Genomic DNA, 16,395 nt, shown 5'->3' with positions numbered 1-16,395 from the left:
TTAATTGTACATTTTAAAATAACTAAAAGAGTATAACTGAATTGTTTGTAACACAAAGGATAAATACTTGAGGGAGTGGATATTCCATCTTCCATGATATGATTATGCATTGCATCCCTGTATCAAAACATCTCATGTGTCCCATAAATATATATACCTATTATGTACCCAGAAAAATTAAAAATAAAAAAAAGATTTGCAGAGCTCATATTCCAAGAGCTTTTAGAAATCATTGTTTTGAGAGTGCTTTTATATAAATGAGGATATACTGGTTAAAAATAACTCCTTATAATGTATTATATAGGTGTATATTATACATATGGCATATATCCAGCTCTATTTTAATGTCTCTATTTAACTAATAGATTTAGGTATAATTTTATTGTCTTTTCAGATAACTTATTTCTAATAACAGTATTTTTTACATCAGTAATGTCTTACATGTTGAGGTTAATTGTTTGATATTCAGTGTTCATAATTTGTTTGCTTTAAAAAGACTGATTTAAAACTTGACCCAACATGTTTGAAATAATTAAGAGACCACAGCCCACAATCAGAAGACATACTTTAGAAAATGATTCTTATTCGTCCTCCAAGAAATTTACAAATATGTCCCCATAAAAGAGCTCCATAAAGGACTTCATTTCCAAGTATCAAGGGCATTGAACGGGATACTGCCACATTACCAGAACCCTAAAGCATTGTTTACAAGGAATTTTGACACCCAAGTTAAAAAATGATACACAAGCAACTTTTCCCACGAACTATTCTAAAAAATGTTAAATTGTATTTGGTAATTCAGTTGTAGAAATCTGTTTTAATTTTTCTTCATAGAAGCATAACAAAGGTCATAAAAACATTCATTTTAATTTACAGATGGCAAATATTCATTTCAGTCACCAATTATTCAACCACAATGAACTTCTGGAAAAGCAAGAGGTTAACAAATTGAATCTATTTTCATCAAATTGTCTAAAATCAGCCAAACTTAAAGACAATTTCATATTCACGCCCAAAGGCCAACACAAGTTTATAATTCATTGGGAATAAAAGAAGTCCTGTTTTTTAAAATTCCTCCTGATTTTTAAGAAATCTGAAGGAATTCAATTTTTATAAAGTCAGCATAGTTTCAAATAGCATTAACATTGATGTGGTAAATTATAGATGTCATTTAATAAAATGTATATTTAGAAGACAAAACAGCAATTTAGACAGAAAGACTTCTTAAAATGTGTGTCAAATAGAAGATTAGAAAAAAAGTTTTTGTAAGAATAATCAGAAGTAAAAACAGTGTAACTTTATTTTTAACTAAAGTATTTTAAGTTCTTTCTTCCAACAAAAATTGAGTGCCTAATTCAATCATTTCTAGAACTGTTTCTTTTAATATGTAGAGAGAATATATGTATGAAACCATATATATATTTATATATGTATATATATGTAAAACCAGATATAAATATTAATCCTCGATTTTGTATATTACATTGTAGACATTTGATTAAAAATTGTAATGTAGGTATTAGAAACAATGCAAATGGCTAATCATAATATGGTATGGGTGCACTATATTAGGAATTAGATTTAGTCTAATTACACATTAAAACCCCATTATTATAGGCTCAATTTTATTTTTGAAGTATGTTATTAAAGCAGAGGTTTTACCTTTAGTAGGACGAAGACATAAAACTTTCGTAAGTGACTAAGTGTACAGGGATATTTAACTAACTGAAGGAGTAACTTATTTTTAAGCCTGATGCTAGGACCCATGATACATCCATATACAAATCACTAATCACACACTATTCATATATATTTAATACTGCAGAACCTCTGGAATCTCTTTGTTTGTTTGTTTGGAGACAGGGTCTCATTCTGTTGCCTAGGCTGCAGTGCAGCGGCATGATCGCTGCTCACTGCAGCTTTGACCTTGGGGATCAAGCTATCCTCCTGGCTAGTTTCTTTGTTGCTGAGACTACAGGTACTGCCACCATGTCTGGCTAAATTTTTTGTTTTTGTTTTTGTAGAGAGAGGGGTCTTGCTCTGTTGCCCAGGCTGGTCTCAAACTCCTGGGCTCAACTGATCCTTCTACTTCAGCCTCCCAAAGTGTTGGGGTTACAGGCATGAGCTACCACATCTGGCCTTGATCTTTACTTGTTAATTATTTGCTGCTTAAGAGAGAATCACTTTTACTTATTCAAGTGATTTCAATGTAGTTCTTCAGATATTTTATATAACTGTTGTTAATTAATGAGGTTTTAAGTATTGCACTTGTTAATAATATGCAGAAAATAAGAGAAGGAATTGGAGCTATTATTCCCATAAATGGAGTGAATGAGAAAAGTAATTTTAGAAAAAGTTGATCAATTTTAAATGAAATTCACATCCATGCTTTCTAAATATATGTCAAAATAAACCAATTAGTATTTGTGGAGGAACATGAATCTGATAAAAATTTCCATGCCAAATGAATATTTCTCATTATATCAAAGTATAAATCTTCAGTCTTAGAACTGAAAGACTTTGTTATTTATTATCTAGCTATGAATATATCTTAATTTTGAAACATCTACAACAGCAAAAAGAAGGAAGAATAGTACTCAAAGTTATTAGTTTGATAGAACTGATTTAAGGCAGACCTTTCGATATCAGATTGATTCTTTCATATTTATTACTGTATTATCCACATAAGATCTTACTAGGAGACCAAGTTACTCTGCCATAATGCCAGCTTGTAAATATTTGACATTGAGTCTCACAGAAACTCTCTAAGGACAGTGAACAAATACCATAAGCAGTATTGCATTTGAGACAAAAGGGAATTAATTGAGAGTGACACCCATAGATACCACTGGCTGCTAAGAAGGATACGATCAGTGCCAGGAAACAGCACTGCACCTTTTATCATTTCTCCCATGATGCACCCTACTGACCACATGTCAACTGAAAACAAAAATGAAATGAAGATAAACAAGAACACAGGAATAGAACAACAAATAAATGAAAACACTGGGCTACTCATGCCATAGAGCAATAGTCTGACTTTTCACTGACTGGATGAGAGGCCAGTGGCATGATCATTAGTATTTTAAATGGTGAAAAGGGGAGAACATAGGCTGTCAAGGCCCTTTTCTGTCATATGACTGAAATAACGATGCTACCCAATGCTACCTAATGTAGAATAATATTACTTTGCAATTATAACTCAATGATTAATTTAGGTTTTGATTTAAAAGGTCTAATTTGCATTCATCTACTAGAATCCTACTGATTTTTATCATAAATTATTCCAGATAGTGTTAATATGCAGATCAGTTTCTTTTTTACTCTTGTATACATATTTGAAAAAAAGAAAAAAGCTGAGCTGCCAGTAACCTCAAAAGAGTTTCTTTTATAAAACACATTTACCCTTATTTATAAATGCAGTTCCAGAAGTGAAAAGCCAGTTTAAGAATGAATGTTTCAGAATATGTTGTCTTAGTTTCATTGACTCCCATCAAAGGAGCATGTTTCTCAGCAGGAAGCCTTGTCTTATTCTTATAAACACGGTTGCCTTATAATGATAAGAAACGCTGGCTTTCAAAATGGGATGGTTCAATGTGAAATAAACAACATGACTAAAGAGCTGATACTTCTTCTGAGACTGTAAATCAAAAGAAACCTGGAATTCAAGGTGAAAGTATAATGGTCTCTCTGTTATTGCCAGGTATCATCCAGAATTTAAAACCAGGAAGCCAGGACAGAGTGCACACAGGGAGGGGCAAAATGGGGAAGGGTGAAGCAAGAAAGTGAACTCTCTCTCTTGAACCATACTTGGTTACTCATTTGTTCTACTTAAAAGTCAGAAAGAGAGGGCATTCTTGTGGGGGGAAAATAAACAAGAAGAATTAGGGATGCTGAGGGGGAGCAAATAGGGAAAGGCATTAAGATAGCAGCACGATATAATTTTGCTCCACTTACTTTTCAAATTACATCTTGTAATTTGGCAGTGACCTTAAAGAGATCCTCATGAGATTCATTCCAATGTGAAAATCTCACTCGGGTTAAACTCAAAGTTTCCATTGTTTGATTTAACACCTAAACAAGGTGATCACTGCAAAGAAATGGTTATGGCTTTGAAGGTGATAAGCATACCCAAAGAAGCAAATATGTTTTGCTTCCAGTTCAGGAAAGCAACTGACATGCAGAAATATCAGGGAAAGATAGAGCAAACAGTTGTGCATCCCTTTATTATTAACGTGTTTTTCATTTCAAGTAATATCTGTCTCACAACAGGTTGGTATTGAGAAATCTTTGATTAAAGGAAAAAAACTGAAAACATATTTATTTTTAAATTCCAAGTATTCCTATCATACTGTCCGAAGAGACCAGTTTGACTAAATTGCTATTTATGGTGTATCTATATTTTATAGATATTGTGGAAGAGATATACAAAAAATATTGAGATAAAAACACTCAATATGTGGTGTTTTCTCTTGCCTGTCTCCATTCAAACGTTTGGAAAAAATGGTTTCTGCCATTAACGTGTCTGGGATTTAGGAAACATCTATTTCTATTTCTTATTTAGTATAAAATAGTTTTTTACAATATCTCTGGCAGATATATTCATCTTTTTCTGCTAGAGAACCAACTCTATTATTTTCCAACTATGTGACTTTGGCCAGGTTACTTCTCTCTAAACCTCAATTTTGTCCTCTAAAATATTGATGATAAGCTGTATTTATTATGCAGAGTTTTATAAAAGACTTGGAAAAGTTATGTCTGGTAAAGATCCTTGCACAATTGCCTGATACATAGCAAGTCCCCAATAAATATTATTTATGTATCAAATCATCATCTATTAAATAACGTATCAAAATTATATCTGGGAATTAAATATCTTTGGGAAAGGTTTATTTTAAATTTACATAATTATATTATATATTTCCATCTATAATAAAGAAATCTTTCCAATGGAGGAAACACCACTCACTAGGCAATCTATTTTATTGTTGAAATCACTTGGAAAGGCATCCTACATATTGAATCACATTGACCCTATGGAACTTCTCTTCATTAGGTAAACAGGAATTGTCATGTTTCCTCATCCAAATAATAACCTTAAAATATGTAACTATAACCTATAATCCCTAACCATTCCTCCATTCCTCTCCTAAAACTGGACAATTTTATCTTTTGGGCTAAAATCCCTTGATTTTTTTTTTGTTTTGTTTTTCTGTTCTTCACATGCCTTTAAACAGCAGCAAAAACAATAACAACAGATGGCCTACCTGAAATTCCGGTCTCTATGTTGTTTTAGCTCCAAACTAATTCTATATAGTTGTTAATTTTTTTTTCTTTTTTTTTTTTTTTTTGAGCCAGAGTCTGGCTCTGTCACCAGACTGGAGTGCAGTGGCAAGGTCTTGGCTCACTGCAACCTCTGCCTCCTGGGTTCAAGCGATTCTCCTGCCTCAGCCTCCTGAGTAACTGTGATTACAGGCACATGCTGCCACACCCAGTTAATTTTTGTATTTTTAGTAGAGACAGGTTTTCACCATGTTAGCCAGGATGGTCTCGATCTCCTGACCTTGTGATCCACCCACCTCAGCCTCCCAAAGTACTGGGATTACAGGCATGAGCCACCGCACCCGGCCCAGTTGTTGATTTAATAACTGGTATTAATAACTGGTATGTCTCACAGTTCTCTTTTTGGTGTGGGGGATCTGGGAGATATTCCAATGTAAAAGAAGAACATTTATTTAAAATATATCTTCATGGGCAGAACTCAAAATAGATTTAATAGATCACAAAACTTTTGCATAAAAATAATGCAGAGATATAGGCTCTAGATCTGAGATTCTGAAGTACATATTGAATTTCATTTTCTTTATTTTAATATATCTTTCTGAGTGATAATATCCTGGAAATCTTTCTAATTCCCATTTTAACTTTACTCACCATTCACTATACCTAGAGAATATTTATATCTATGTTACCAAAGTGCTAAGCCTTGTGCCTAGAAATGATAAGCTCTGTTATCTTGAATTACAAAGATTGAATATATGCACATAAATTTATATAGATTTTTATGTACTCAAGACAGGATTATGGCTCAAGATAAACTCACTGTACCAAACTTCATGCATTTGCCATCCCCACTAACAGAAAATATATAATAAAAGAATTTGACACCAACTCTTATTGAACAGGAAGATGGTAGTGGTAAGTCTTCCCTCTACTAATATCTCTATATTAGGATGCATAAACATACTAATACAATATGTATTTGAATATATTAGTGATATATATATATTGCTAATCAAGTTAATAATAGATTATTTTATGAAATTGTCAGATATTACAATGAATAGGGACTGTGCATAGACCTTAGATGTAATTAGCAAATTCAATCACTGTTGGAAACTGGATTTTTATGCTTTCTGAGACAATCCGATACAGCATTTGGATCTCTATAAGAGTTCTGTACACTAATGCTGCCAAGGTAGAATTCTGGTGGCTTTTAAAATTCTGATTCATCACATTCTTCCATCATCATTCTATCATTCCCATAGGCAGAAGGCAGATTCACTTGCAATTGTAACACTCAGATACTGAGTCACTTTCCTTAGAAGAAATGTTGAGTAAGTTTTGGTGTTACCAAAATATGGTTAATTTTCAGAGTGAAGACCTCTGAACATCTCATGTCATATTATTTGTCAGAAATTAGCTTATACTAAATTATCTTTTTCCTACCTCTAACCAAGAGACAGAAATGATATAATGTAAGCCCTGGAAGTTAAATCTAAATAAATAAAGAACTATATTGCTACTTCCATACTCCGTCTAATAGCTTAGATCATGATCCACGATTAAATAATTTTTGGACTATGTGAGCTTCTATCCTGGAAAATGTTTCCTCTCTAGGGGATTATGTAATTCTTCTGTCACAATTTCTGAGACTTCTCCTTAACACACCTAAGTATATTTTCATTTAGTGTAGAATTTAGACAAATTTTCTTTCAATGAATGACTCAACACACAATAGCATGAAGAATTAATATAGTTTTCTAAAATCAGAACATTTCTTTGAAAATTATTTGTTATAATTTTATAAAAATTGTAAGTTACAAAGTTATCAGTTATAAAGTTAGAGCATTTCTTTTAAAATTAGTTAACTAAGTCTTAAATTTAGTTATTTAACAAAAGGACCTTGTATTAAACTTCAGTTCAAAGATAGAATTCTAAAAGACTACTGACATACATAAACTAAGAATGTACATATTTTGCACATGTGAATCTAAGTAAGAAAAATAAGCAACAATTCACAAAACTTAACGCTAAATATGGTAATGCCAAGAAATCAGAAAAAGACTTTCTCCTTGATTCTACCTATTAAACTTGCTTTTATTTCTTTACAACCTCGGAATCTCCAGCTTCCATTCTGGTGAATCCTGTCTTGAATTTTCATAAAATAATAATAAAAGAGAAAAGCAGCAGGCACACTAGTGGTCAAAATGTATTCTTTTAAACAAATTCAAATAAATAATAATTTTATTTTTAAATATATGTTTATAATTATGTGCAATTTGTTTAGAGATGTGAAAGAATGCCTACTAAATTTTTTCATCCTAACTTTATTTAAAGCCATAAATTTTATATTGTTTGAAATAACCCTGTATTGTCTTAATTCTAAGAAACAGAGTTAGACTGTATAGTAAGTTGTTAGTTGCAAAAGTTTATTAGCAATTAAGCACTATCGTTTCAAAGAGGTAAGAAGAATTTAAAAGTATCTCTGTGCTAGATGGATATAACAATCTGTAACCACAAATTTTTGTTCATTTTACTTTGATCCTTCCTAATGTTCATATTCAAACTTTAAAAAGATATAGCATTCAGTTAATTTGAGGATGTTTTTCTTATTTCTTCAAATATATTTTTGGAAAACCATTTACCTGTTCCTTAATAACTTGGCTCCCTGGCAAGGTTATGTGTATATCTCTTTCATTCTAATTGCAATTTTTGTTCTTCAGAGGGAAAGGCAAGAGGAGCTATTTTAGCAGTTCAGCTGTTAGCTTTGGATATAATATACTTGAGGTCTAGAATTTTCAAATGTGTGCAGCGTGCCTGTCTTTAATTTTATATCCAGAGAATATTGGCCAAGAACTTAGATAAAGGAACATCACAGGGTTTGCTCAAAGAAGGTGCTACCATTTGAAGTAGAATGGAAAAAATAAGGTTGAAGAATGTATCTAAAAGAAGCAGGTTTGAGAAAAGGACTCAAGAAAATTCTACTGGGACAATAGGAGTCTTTGATAATCAACAAGATGGCATGCCCTGGTTGGGGTTTGGGATGGTAGAGGCAGTCAATGACTGGATAGTTCTTAGAAAAAACTTCTAAGGAAGCATTGTAAAACTGCTTTCCTGTAAATTTTATTGAAAGGAACAAAATCTGAGTGAAGCTAAAGTCATTGATTTCTTTTATCTGTTCTTTGGACTACATAAAAAAATTGACTTGGCATATTTACTACTCTCTAACTTGAAAGTCAGCATGGGTTTAAGAATGTTTAAAGAATGTTTAGTAAGACATTTAAATATGAATGTGCATTATAATGTTGTTCAAATAAACTACACTGTAAAAATATATGCTATGAAATGTTTTAATCATAAAACTATAGTGAAAATTAAGTATATGATAGTGTATGTATAACTAAGAAATACTTTACACAAGAAAAATAAGTATTAAGAAGTGATCCTCTGGATATTAAAATAATTAGCAAACTAATAGGTAGAAAAGCAAATATGTATTGTTTATTTTGTTCAATTTTGTTTATTTTGCCAACATTCTAATTTAGTAACCAAGACAATTCCCTGTGATATCATCTAGATCATATCAACTACCAAGAAACCCCCACAATGTTTCTCAAAATGCAAAGATAGTTTGAATGTGGGAAAGTAGTTAAACTTCAGTCATCAATGACAATTTCATGAGATTCTCTGATTCATCAAGACATTTTAACTATTTTTGCTTAGGGTTCAAGTTTAAAAGTTCTGTGAAGAGAGAAGAAAAATGTTGATTATTATGATAGCATTATCACATCATTTTTCAGCCTCAAAGTAATTTAATATAAATTACTCTGAATAATTCCAGGTGAAAGACATGTGAACCTCTGATTGCTTTTTGAAATTTCTGCAGAATCTTGGAAGAGATCAAGGTATCAATTAGCATATACTTAGCTTTGCTATTTCTTCTAATAAATGTTAGAGTAATTTCAACATGCTTAAAATTGTGTAATTCTTCTGCCGATAAATAACTTGAATCAGCCCTCAGCCTTGTGTCTGATAGTCACAGTTTGAGAGGTTAGCTGACTGCTCAGTTGTTGCTAGGAAGCCCTGTGCATAAAATGATAATAATTTCACTTAAAGATTAATAAAACAATTCCACTCAAAATTGACAAAGCACATTATTTAACTGAAATTTCTATAGGTTTATTTTTTTAAATATAACCATAACTTTAAACATTAAGTTATAATTTTAATTATAGGTAAAAGGGGCTAAGAAATCCAAATGGAAACATTTTCAAAAAGGAAACATTTTTTTCTAACCTATTTCATTGGAAAATACCTACTGATTTTTCAGTAAAATTTAACTTAAGCAAAAGGCTTTCCATTGTAGATGTCTTTATGCAATTTTTTTTAACTTCTAGGTCCACTTGCAGGGTCATTATCACATATGGCACTAGGCTATTAAAGACTGCTGTACTATGTAATCATCATCTTGAGATAAATACAGACATTATATAATGAATGAAAACCTTTATTATAATCTACATTATTTGTATTAGAGATTATTTTAATGTCTAGGTTCATACATATAAAGGATATAAATGTTATGTATTAATTTTCACACAAATAATTTCAGCTCCAAAAATTTTTCTAAAACAAACTAGGATAAAAAGCGGGGGTGGGGGGCGGCTTCCAAGAGAAAAATTTTTAAAAGAAAATAGAATTATCAATATGGTGCTATTTTTTGTTTGTTTTTCTGAAGGGTTAGATTGAGTTTAAAACTTTTTACTTTTTTTCTTTTTTATTGGCTTTTAAATTTAATACTGTCAAAATAGAAGAAAAGCAATCCTCATAAACGCCTGAAGAGCTAAATAAGATCTCAAAGGACAACCTCGCTATGTGAAATCAAGTGACATGTAACAAAATGTCACATGAAAATGAGAAATCCTGGCTTTTTGCTTTCCACTGACAAGTACATTAAAGACATATGGCCGTGCAATTCACTCTGAGTATTGATTGAGAGGTTCCTTCTTTGTCTAAAATGTATTATATACCAAAGACAAAAGCATGAAGAGAGTAATTCCTACTTTTGAATAAAGTTAGCACATTTAAATATGAATGTGCATTATAATTTGTTCAAATAAACTATACTAGGCATATAATTAATCCCCAAACTATAGATAAGTAATTTAAAATGAAATAAATTTTCCTAAGTAGCCATATAAAATCTAATGGTGAAAATAATACTTCACACTAAATATAGGAAAGGAACATGGAGCAAACAGAGATTCAAGACCTTGAGATTCGTTATAAATAAATGGTTGCCATGCAGTTTTCTTATCTTCTAGACCAGCACTGTCTAATAGAAAAATGACAGTCACAAATGCCAATCACATATGTAGTTTTAAGTTTAATGTCCACATTCAAAAGAATAAAAACCAGGTGAGTTTAATTTTAACAACATATATCTTTAATCCAATATATTCAAAATGCCATCACCTCAACATAATCTATATAAGATTATTAATAATATATTTTACATGATTTTAAAAATATCTTCAAAATCTGGTATGCATTTTACATATAAAACATATTTTAATTTAGACTAGTTATAATTTCAAGTGCTGAATAACCGCATGTGGCTAGTGGCTACCAACTAGACAGTGCAGTTCTAGAATATGTCATTACTCTTATATTACTAGTGGAATTTCGAGACTATCTCATTAATATCCAGCAGAATGAATAAATGTCTACCTAAATACAAGCTTATTATGGTACCCACTTCTTGTTGAGTCATTTTTTTGTTTGTTTTTGGTTTTCGCTTTTGGACTTTTTAAATACCTAAATAAAAAAATCATAACATTTCTTACATAATAAAAGGATTCCTTAATAAAATTTTCTTATCAATCCAATAGAATAGTTAATAGAGTTATGGGTCACATGGTTATTGCCAATTTCCAAAACATCCATATGTAATAAATACACTAAATTCAATCCTGTATTGTAGTTGTTAAAGTTGTCAATTGTGGTTGTACTTAGATTTGCACTAGTATATGTAGTAAGGTATTTTTGTATTTTTAAAAATATATTCTACTATTATATGTAAACTTTATTGTCTATATATTACAAACACAAATCTGTACCTTTACTAGAGAGTTAACTTATGGCCATTTAAGAAATGTATCAGTCCATTTGATAATCCCAAATCATAGATAGCTCTACAGGAAAATTTCTGATGGACTCTATTGCAGGACTCAGTAGTAGAACTTAAATCAAAATTGCTTTATGAAATTATAAATTTAATTGGGAAAACAAGTATGTATGTCTATGTCACATCTCCAAGTCAGGTGAGGGAAGTCTACATTAAACTCACCTGACCACCAGCAACTTGAACAATAATTACAATTTTTAAATGCAGAAGTTCATGTTTTGAGGAGGATATGATATATTGACCTGTTAAAGACTTGATTTAGTGTCAAGAGTAGTTTAAATCAATGAAGCCATAGACAGAAGCTTAGAATGTCAGCAAGGAGAGCAACTTTTATGCCTAAATATTGTAGAAGCACAAAATAGTTTTAGAAAGGAGATGGAAAATGACTCGCAAATAGTGACTTATTTTTCTAGTTATAAAGGTAAATATATTTTAATCATTTGGGATCTGGTGGCCTCTGTTATTAAAGGAAAATAGCATTACTATTTTTAGTTGCAGGCAAGAAAGTAATTTTAGAAGAAAAAAGCCTATTGAAGTTTAATGAAAAGAAATCATTGTGGTAGGTAGTCTTCAGTACTGGTCAGATTATAGAAATCATCACTTTTTTATTACAATAACACCACTTACCCAACTTTTTGCTTCTATCTTTACTCTCCTGGTAAAATCATTATGTGTTTAAAAGGGAGAGAGAACAAAACAGGTAAAGCTGTAGCAAAAGGTACAAGGATACAGTCCCTTCCTGGAAAGAGGATTTTGTGGCGAACCATTTCTCCCATAATGCATCCCACAGACCATATATCCACTAGAACAGGAGAGAGAGGGTAGTGAAGAAAAGGGAGGAAAGTAAAGTTAACTAAGATAATTGACTTCTGAAGGAGGAGGAAAAAGAACAGTTTGATTAAAAGTACAATTTTCACCTCCTACCAAAAGTTGGCCAAAAGGTGAATTAAAACCAACACTACGCTATTACATAAACGGTGTCTAGTATTAGAACTCAAATTAATGTTTAAAAAACCATTACTTTGTGGATTCTGGACATTGCCTCTCAGTAGTGCCACAAAGTGGTGACATTGGTAACAGAGAAAAGCAATAGCTAAACCAAAAGTATCTCCATGGCAGGTGACAGCTAAAAGCCACCAAAGGGTTTTCTGTGTCATTTTCTGGATGCAGAGAAAACGATATTAACTTGTAGAGGTGGCTATTTTCACTTTCTCTTCTATTCAGTTACAGAGAATAGGGCAACAAGAGGCCACCTTTTTTTCAGGGGGCCAGGGGCAGGGACAAACCAAGATAAATTCAACCAAATCCAAGAAACCAGGAAATAACTGGAACCATGGTTTAGAGGCAAAAGAATTGCAATTCCTGGTATTTGGGACTTAGCTTTTCCTTCAGAAGTTTATTCTTGTAAATAAACATCAGTTTTAGTTTCCATTCGAAATATTTCAAGAAAAAGGACATATGATGAATTAGCACATGTATAAAGGAGTCATCTGGAAGGAAAGTGAAAAAAGTATTAAATGTGTTAAAAATTGTTACGTACATATATTTATTTCCAAATTGTCAAACTTGTTAGGAAAACATGCTTTGCCTTCTCTTACCAATCTTTATCCCTTTCCAACTTGTTTTTTATTGTGGACAAAGGGAACTTTTGGGCAGAATCATTTGGCTGAATTGTTCCGTGGGGAAGGAAGGCGGGGCTAGGTGCAGGGGACAGCAGGGCATGCCTGATGTGGGAGCAAGCAGGTTTTTCTGCATGATAACCTTCCACCCGTTGGTGGGGAGGGCAGCACCAGGGTGCCAGGCAGGCCTCCTCCATGGACTTAGAGAAGTCGAAAACCTAAGGCAGCGACTTGCAATTCTTTCTAGTGAGGAAAGGGAAAGGGATTTTAATATCAGCTATTTGCAGTGCCAAGATCTGAAAAGCCCGAATAGACAAATTCAGATCCTCTCCCCCACCCCAGTCTCCTGTACATTCTTGATTCTTGACTTTGTTTCTCCTTTGACTTTTTAAAAATAACTTGTGAAGAAAGTATAAAAATGTCCTCTTTTCTGAATGAATTAGATGTGGTATTGCCTAGTGAGGAGGACTAGATTCATCTCTTCTGAGTCAAAAGGTGCCAGAACTCTGACATTGCCCACCAGGGTGAAGCTGACCTTCGTAAGAGGTGACTTTTTAACTTCCTCTGTATAAATGCATACATATATTATCTGTCTTCTAATCTAAGAGTATACAAAGAAGTTTCTGCAAACTTCAGTGGCCAGGGAATTTTCACAAAAGTACCCTGTAGCACCTGAACATAAAAATACCCTGATTATTTTTATAGAACTTATTAAAATAGACTGCTAAAACTAAATAGAATAGAATAGAAAATAAATATTTAAGATACATTGAATACATCTACAATCCTAATTTAAAACTATTTTAATTCCTAAGTATATTGAATATGTTTTTCAATATGGTGCATTATTTGTAAGATATAGTCTCATCAAAATAATACATTGCAATGCTTTCTAATAGATATTTAATAAATCCTTAGTTTTAATCAACAACACTCAATTGTAATACATTTTTAAGATTCCTTCCACAGCCTTCATTTCATTTTAAAGTGTTCATGAATATTAGATTTTCTTTAGGAAAGCAGTAGTGTCAAATTTGACATTTTCCTTTTTTATGATTTTTGGAATATATAAGAATTTATTAGGCAATTGCTACTCTAAATATTTCTTACAGAGCAACTTAAATTATTACAGAAATTCTTATTCAATTTAAATAATTTGGATTATTTCAAAGTTGTCTGTGAAGATTTTCACTCCCAGGATTTGTGTCACATTTTTGCTTGTCTTTTTCTAGAAATACAGCCATCAGTCTGAGATACGACATAAAAGCCAAATGGCTAAATGCGGTAGATTCCTTCCTGCTTTCACACTCATGCTCAGCTGAGCTGCAACCCAAATAGCAATTTTTCTCAATATCTAGGCACGTGTGCTAATCAGCATCCACTTGACTGTTTAATCAGACTCCATTTACAATTCTTTTTCACTATTAACATTTAGTGCTCTTCTAGCAAAGCTGACTTGTCAATAACATCCTTCACATTTTTAATGAGTGTTTCTTACCAGTAGTATTAAAAAAAAAAAAAAAAAAAACCCTGAATATGCTATCTGGCAGCCCTACCTTATAAAAGCATGTACATGAAAGAGAACATTCCCCTTGGCTATCTACAACATGCACCCATTTTATTCACGGTTTTGATGCTGCTCTCCAGAAGCATCCCTACCGTTCTCCTTGTAGCCCATCCCCAGGATGACCTCCGGGGCTCTGTAATAACGTGTCACCACATATGGAGTCATCATGAAGCTTGTGCCTGCTGTCCTGGCCAGTCCAAAGTCCAGGATTTTCAATGTGCAATCAGACTTGACTACAATGTTACTTGGTTTTAAATCCTAACAATAAGGATAAGGGAAAAAATTAAAAGCCAGTATCAAGTGAAACATGTTATTTCCATTGACTCAATCAACATAGCAATCTTGCAGTAGCACTGATGAGGTCCCCCTGACCTACAGAGCCCTAAACAAGGCAAATGATTACTGCTACAAATAAGTTAACTGTTAGTTTTTGGATTAAAAAAAAATCTTCAGAAGGTTTTTTAATCCCAGAAAAAAATTGTATTATCATTTTCACAATTTACACTGATCTTGGGATGAGGTTTTAGAAAAAAAAAAAAAATGTATCATTGATTGTCTTCTGTTACATTTCTCCTTAGAACAACATAAATCTTTCAACATATATATCATTTCTAGGCCTGACAGAAGAACAGATCAGGGCAGCTGTCTTTATGCTGCCAGAAACAAACTATGGAAATGAATTGTCTTATTTCAGTTGCACATATGACTTCTGCCAATCAAGGAGCTGAAAGCATGAGGCTTCTAAGAAGCTGCATCTCAATGAGCCAAAAACATAACATTGAACAAACTCAACTACTAGAATTTCCTTCTACAATTGGTGAACTAGGTGCCAATTCCAATATCAAAGAAATGAGGAAGTATATTATATTTGACCAATGCCCCCTGTATAAAGAAAATAATCTACAGTTACTCTTCCTCTTCTCTTAAAGCATTTGAATTGTAATCCTAGAGAAGGTGTTCTTACCCTGTGAATAATTCCAGCAGAGTGGAGGTGCTTAATGCCACACAGCATTTGGTACAGCAGGTAAGACATTCGCTCGTGGTCTAATTCCATCTGAATCACTTGACATAAGTTGGCATCCATCAGTTCCATTACTAAGTAACTAGAAGGGTAAATCCACAATGTTAGTTCCAGGTCACGAGATCTATGAAGTCCTTTCAGTTAGTCAGAATTCTCTCCTAACTCTGTAAGTCTTCTGAACTTCTTAGCTCTGCCTTTGACTGAATCAAGACTATGAGAATTTCCAGGTATTGCATGTGTGTTAGCTATACAAACCCTACCACAAGGTTGCTAGTAGAAAAAGTATTTATTAGTGTGTGGTTTGTGTCCATAGAGTTTTTAACCTTAATTTTGCCTTCACTTTCCCCTGTATACCCTCAACTCTTTTGTGAGTATTATAATTTTAAATAAGAAAAAAATTCAGAACAGCTTCTTCCTAAATTCAATGTATCTGTGTTAAGGACAAGGTACTAGGGAATCACTTCCTCTCCTCCATCTGTTGTCATTACTGGGTAGACGTTGCACAAAATCAATGACACTACAAAGATCGAAAGAATAAAGATAATTTTCATGTCCCTTTTATTACTATTTCTTTTTATTTGTTTGTTTGTTTTGAGATGGAGTCTCGCTCCGTCGCCCAGGCTGGAGTACAGTGGTGCGATCTCGGCTCACTGCAACCTCCGTCTCCCAGGTTCAAGCAATTCTCCTGCCTCAGCCTCCTAAGTAGCTGGGTCTACAG

General features: G+C 32.7%; 1 protein-coding gene and 1 long non-coding RNA gene across 10 annotated transcripts in view; one reads left to right on the top strand and one right to left on the bottom strand.

Annotated features, from left to right (window-relative positions):
• MAPK10 (mitogen-activated protein kinase 10) overlaps positions 1-16,395 on the bottom strand; it is a 445,883-nt gene that overhangs the window by 70,887 nt on the left and 358,601 nt on the right. For 5 of the 9 annotated variants that reach the window (XM_050790479.1, XM_050790481.1, XM_050790474.1 and 2 more), the window contains 3 exons: positions 15,621-15,759; positions 14,749-14,914; positions 12,201-12,272 (listed from right to left, as the gene is read on the bottom strand). In XM_050790479.1, coding sequence (XP_050646436.1) covers positions 12,201-12,272; positions 14,749-14,914; positions 15,621-15,759 — 377 coding nt within the window. The other 4 variants (XM_050790476.1, XM_050790482.1, XM_050790475.1 and 1 more) reach the window with 2 other exon arrangements.
• On the top strand, positions 8,424-15,661 carry LOC126954728 (uncharacterized). The gene is made up of 3 exons (XR_007725702.1): positions 8,424-9,188; positions 13,533-13,635; positions 15,586-15,661. It is a non-coding gene; the product is annotated as an uncharacterized LOC126954728 (long non-coding RNA).

This window comes from Macaca thibetana, chromosome 5 (genome assembly GCF_024542745.1).
Source record: "Macaca thibetana thibetana isolate TM-01 chromosome 5, ASM2454274v1, whole genome shotgun sequence".
NCBI classification, from domain to species: domain Eukaryota; kingdom Metazoa; phylum Chordata; class Mammalia; order Primates; family Cercopithecidae; genus Macaca; species Macaca thibetana.
The sequence above is the reverse complement of the archived record's forward strand: the minus strand, read 5'-3'. Positions and strand labels throughout refer to the sequence as shown.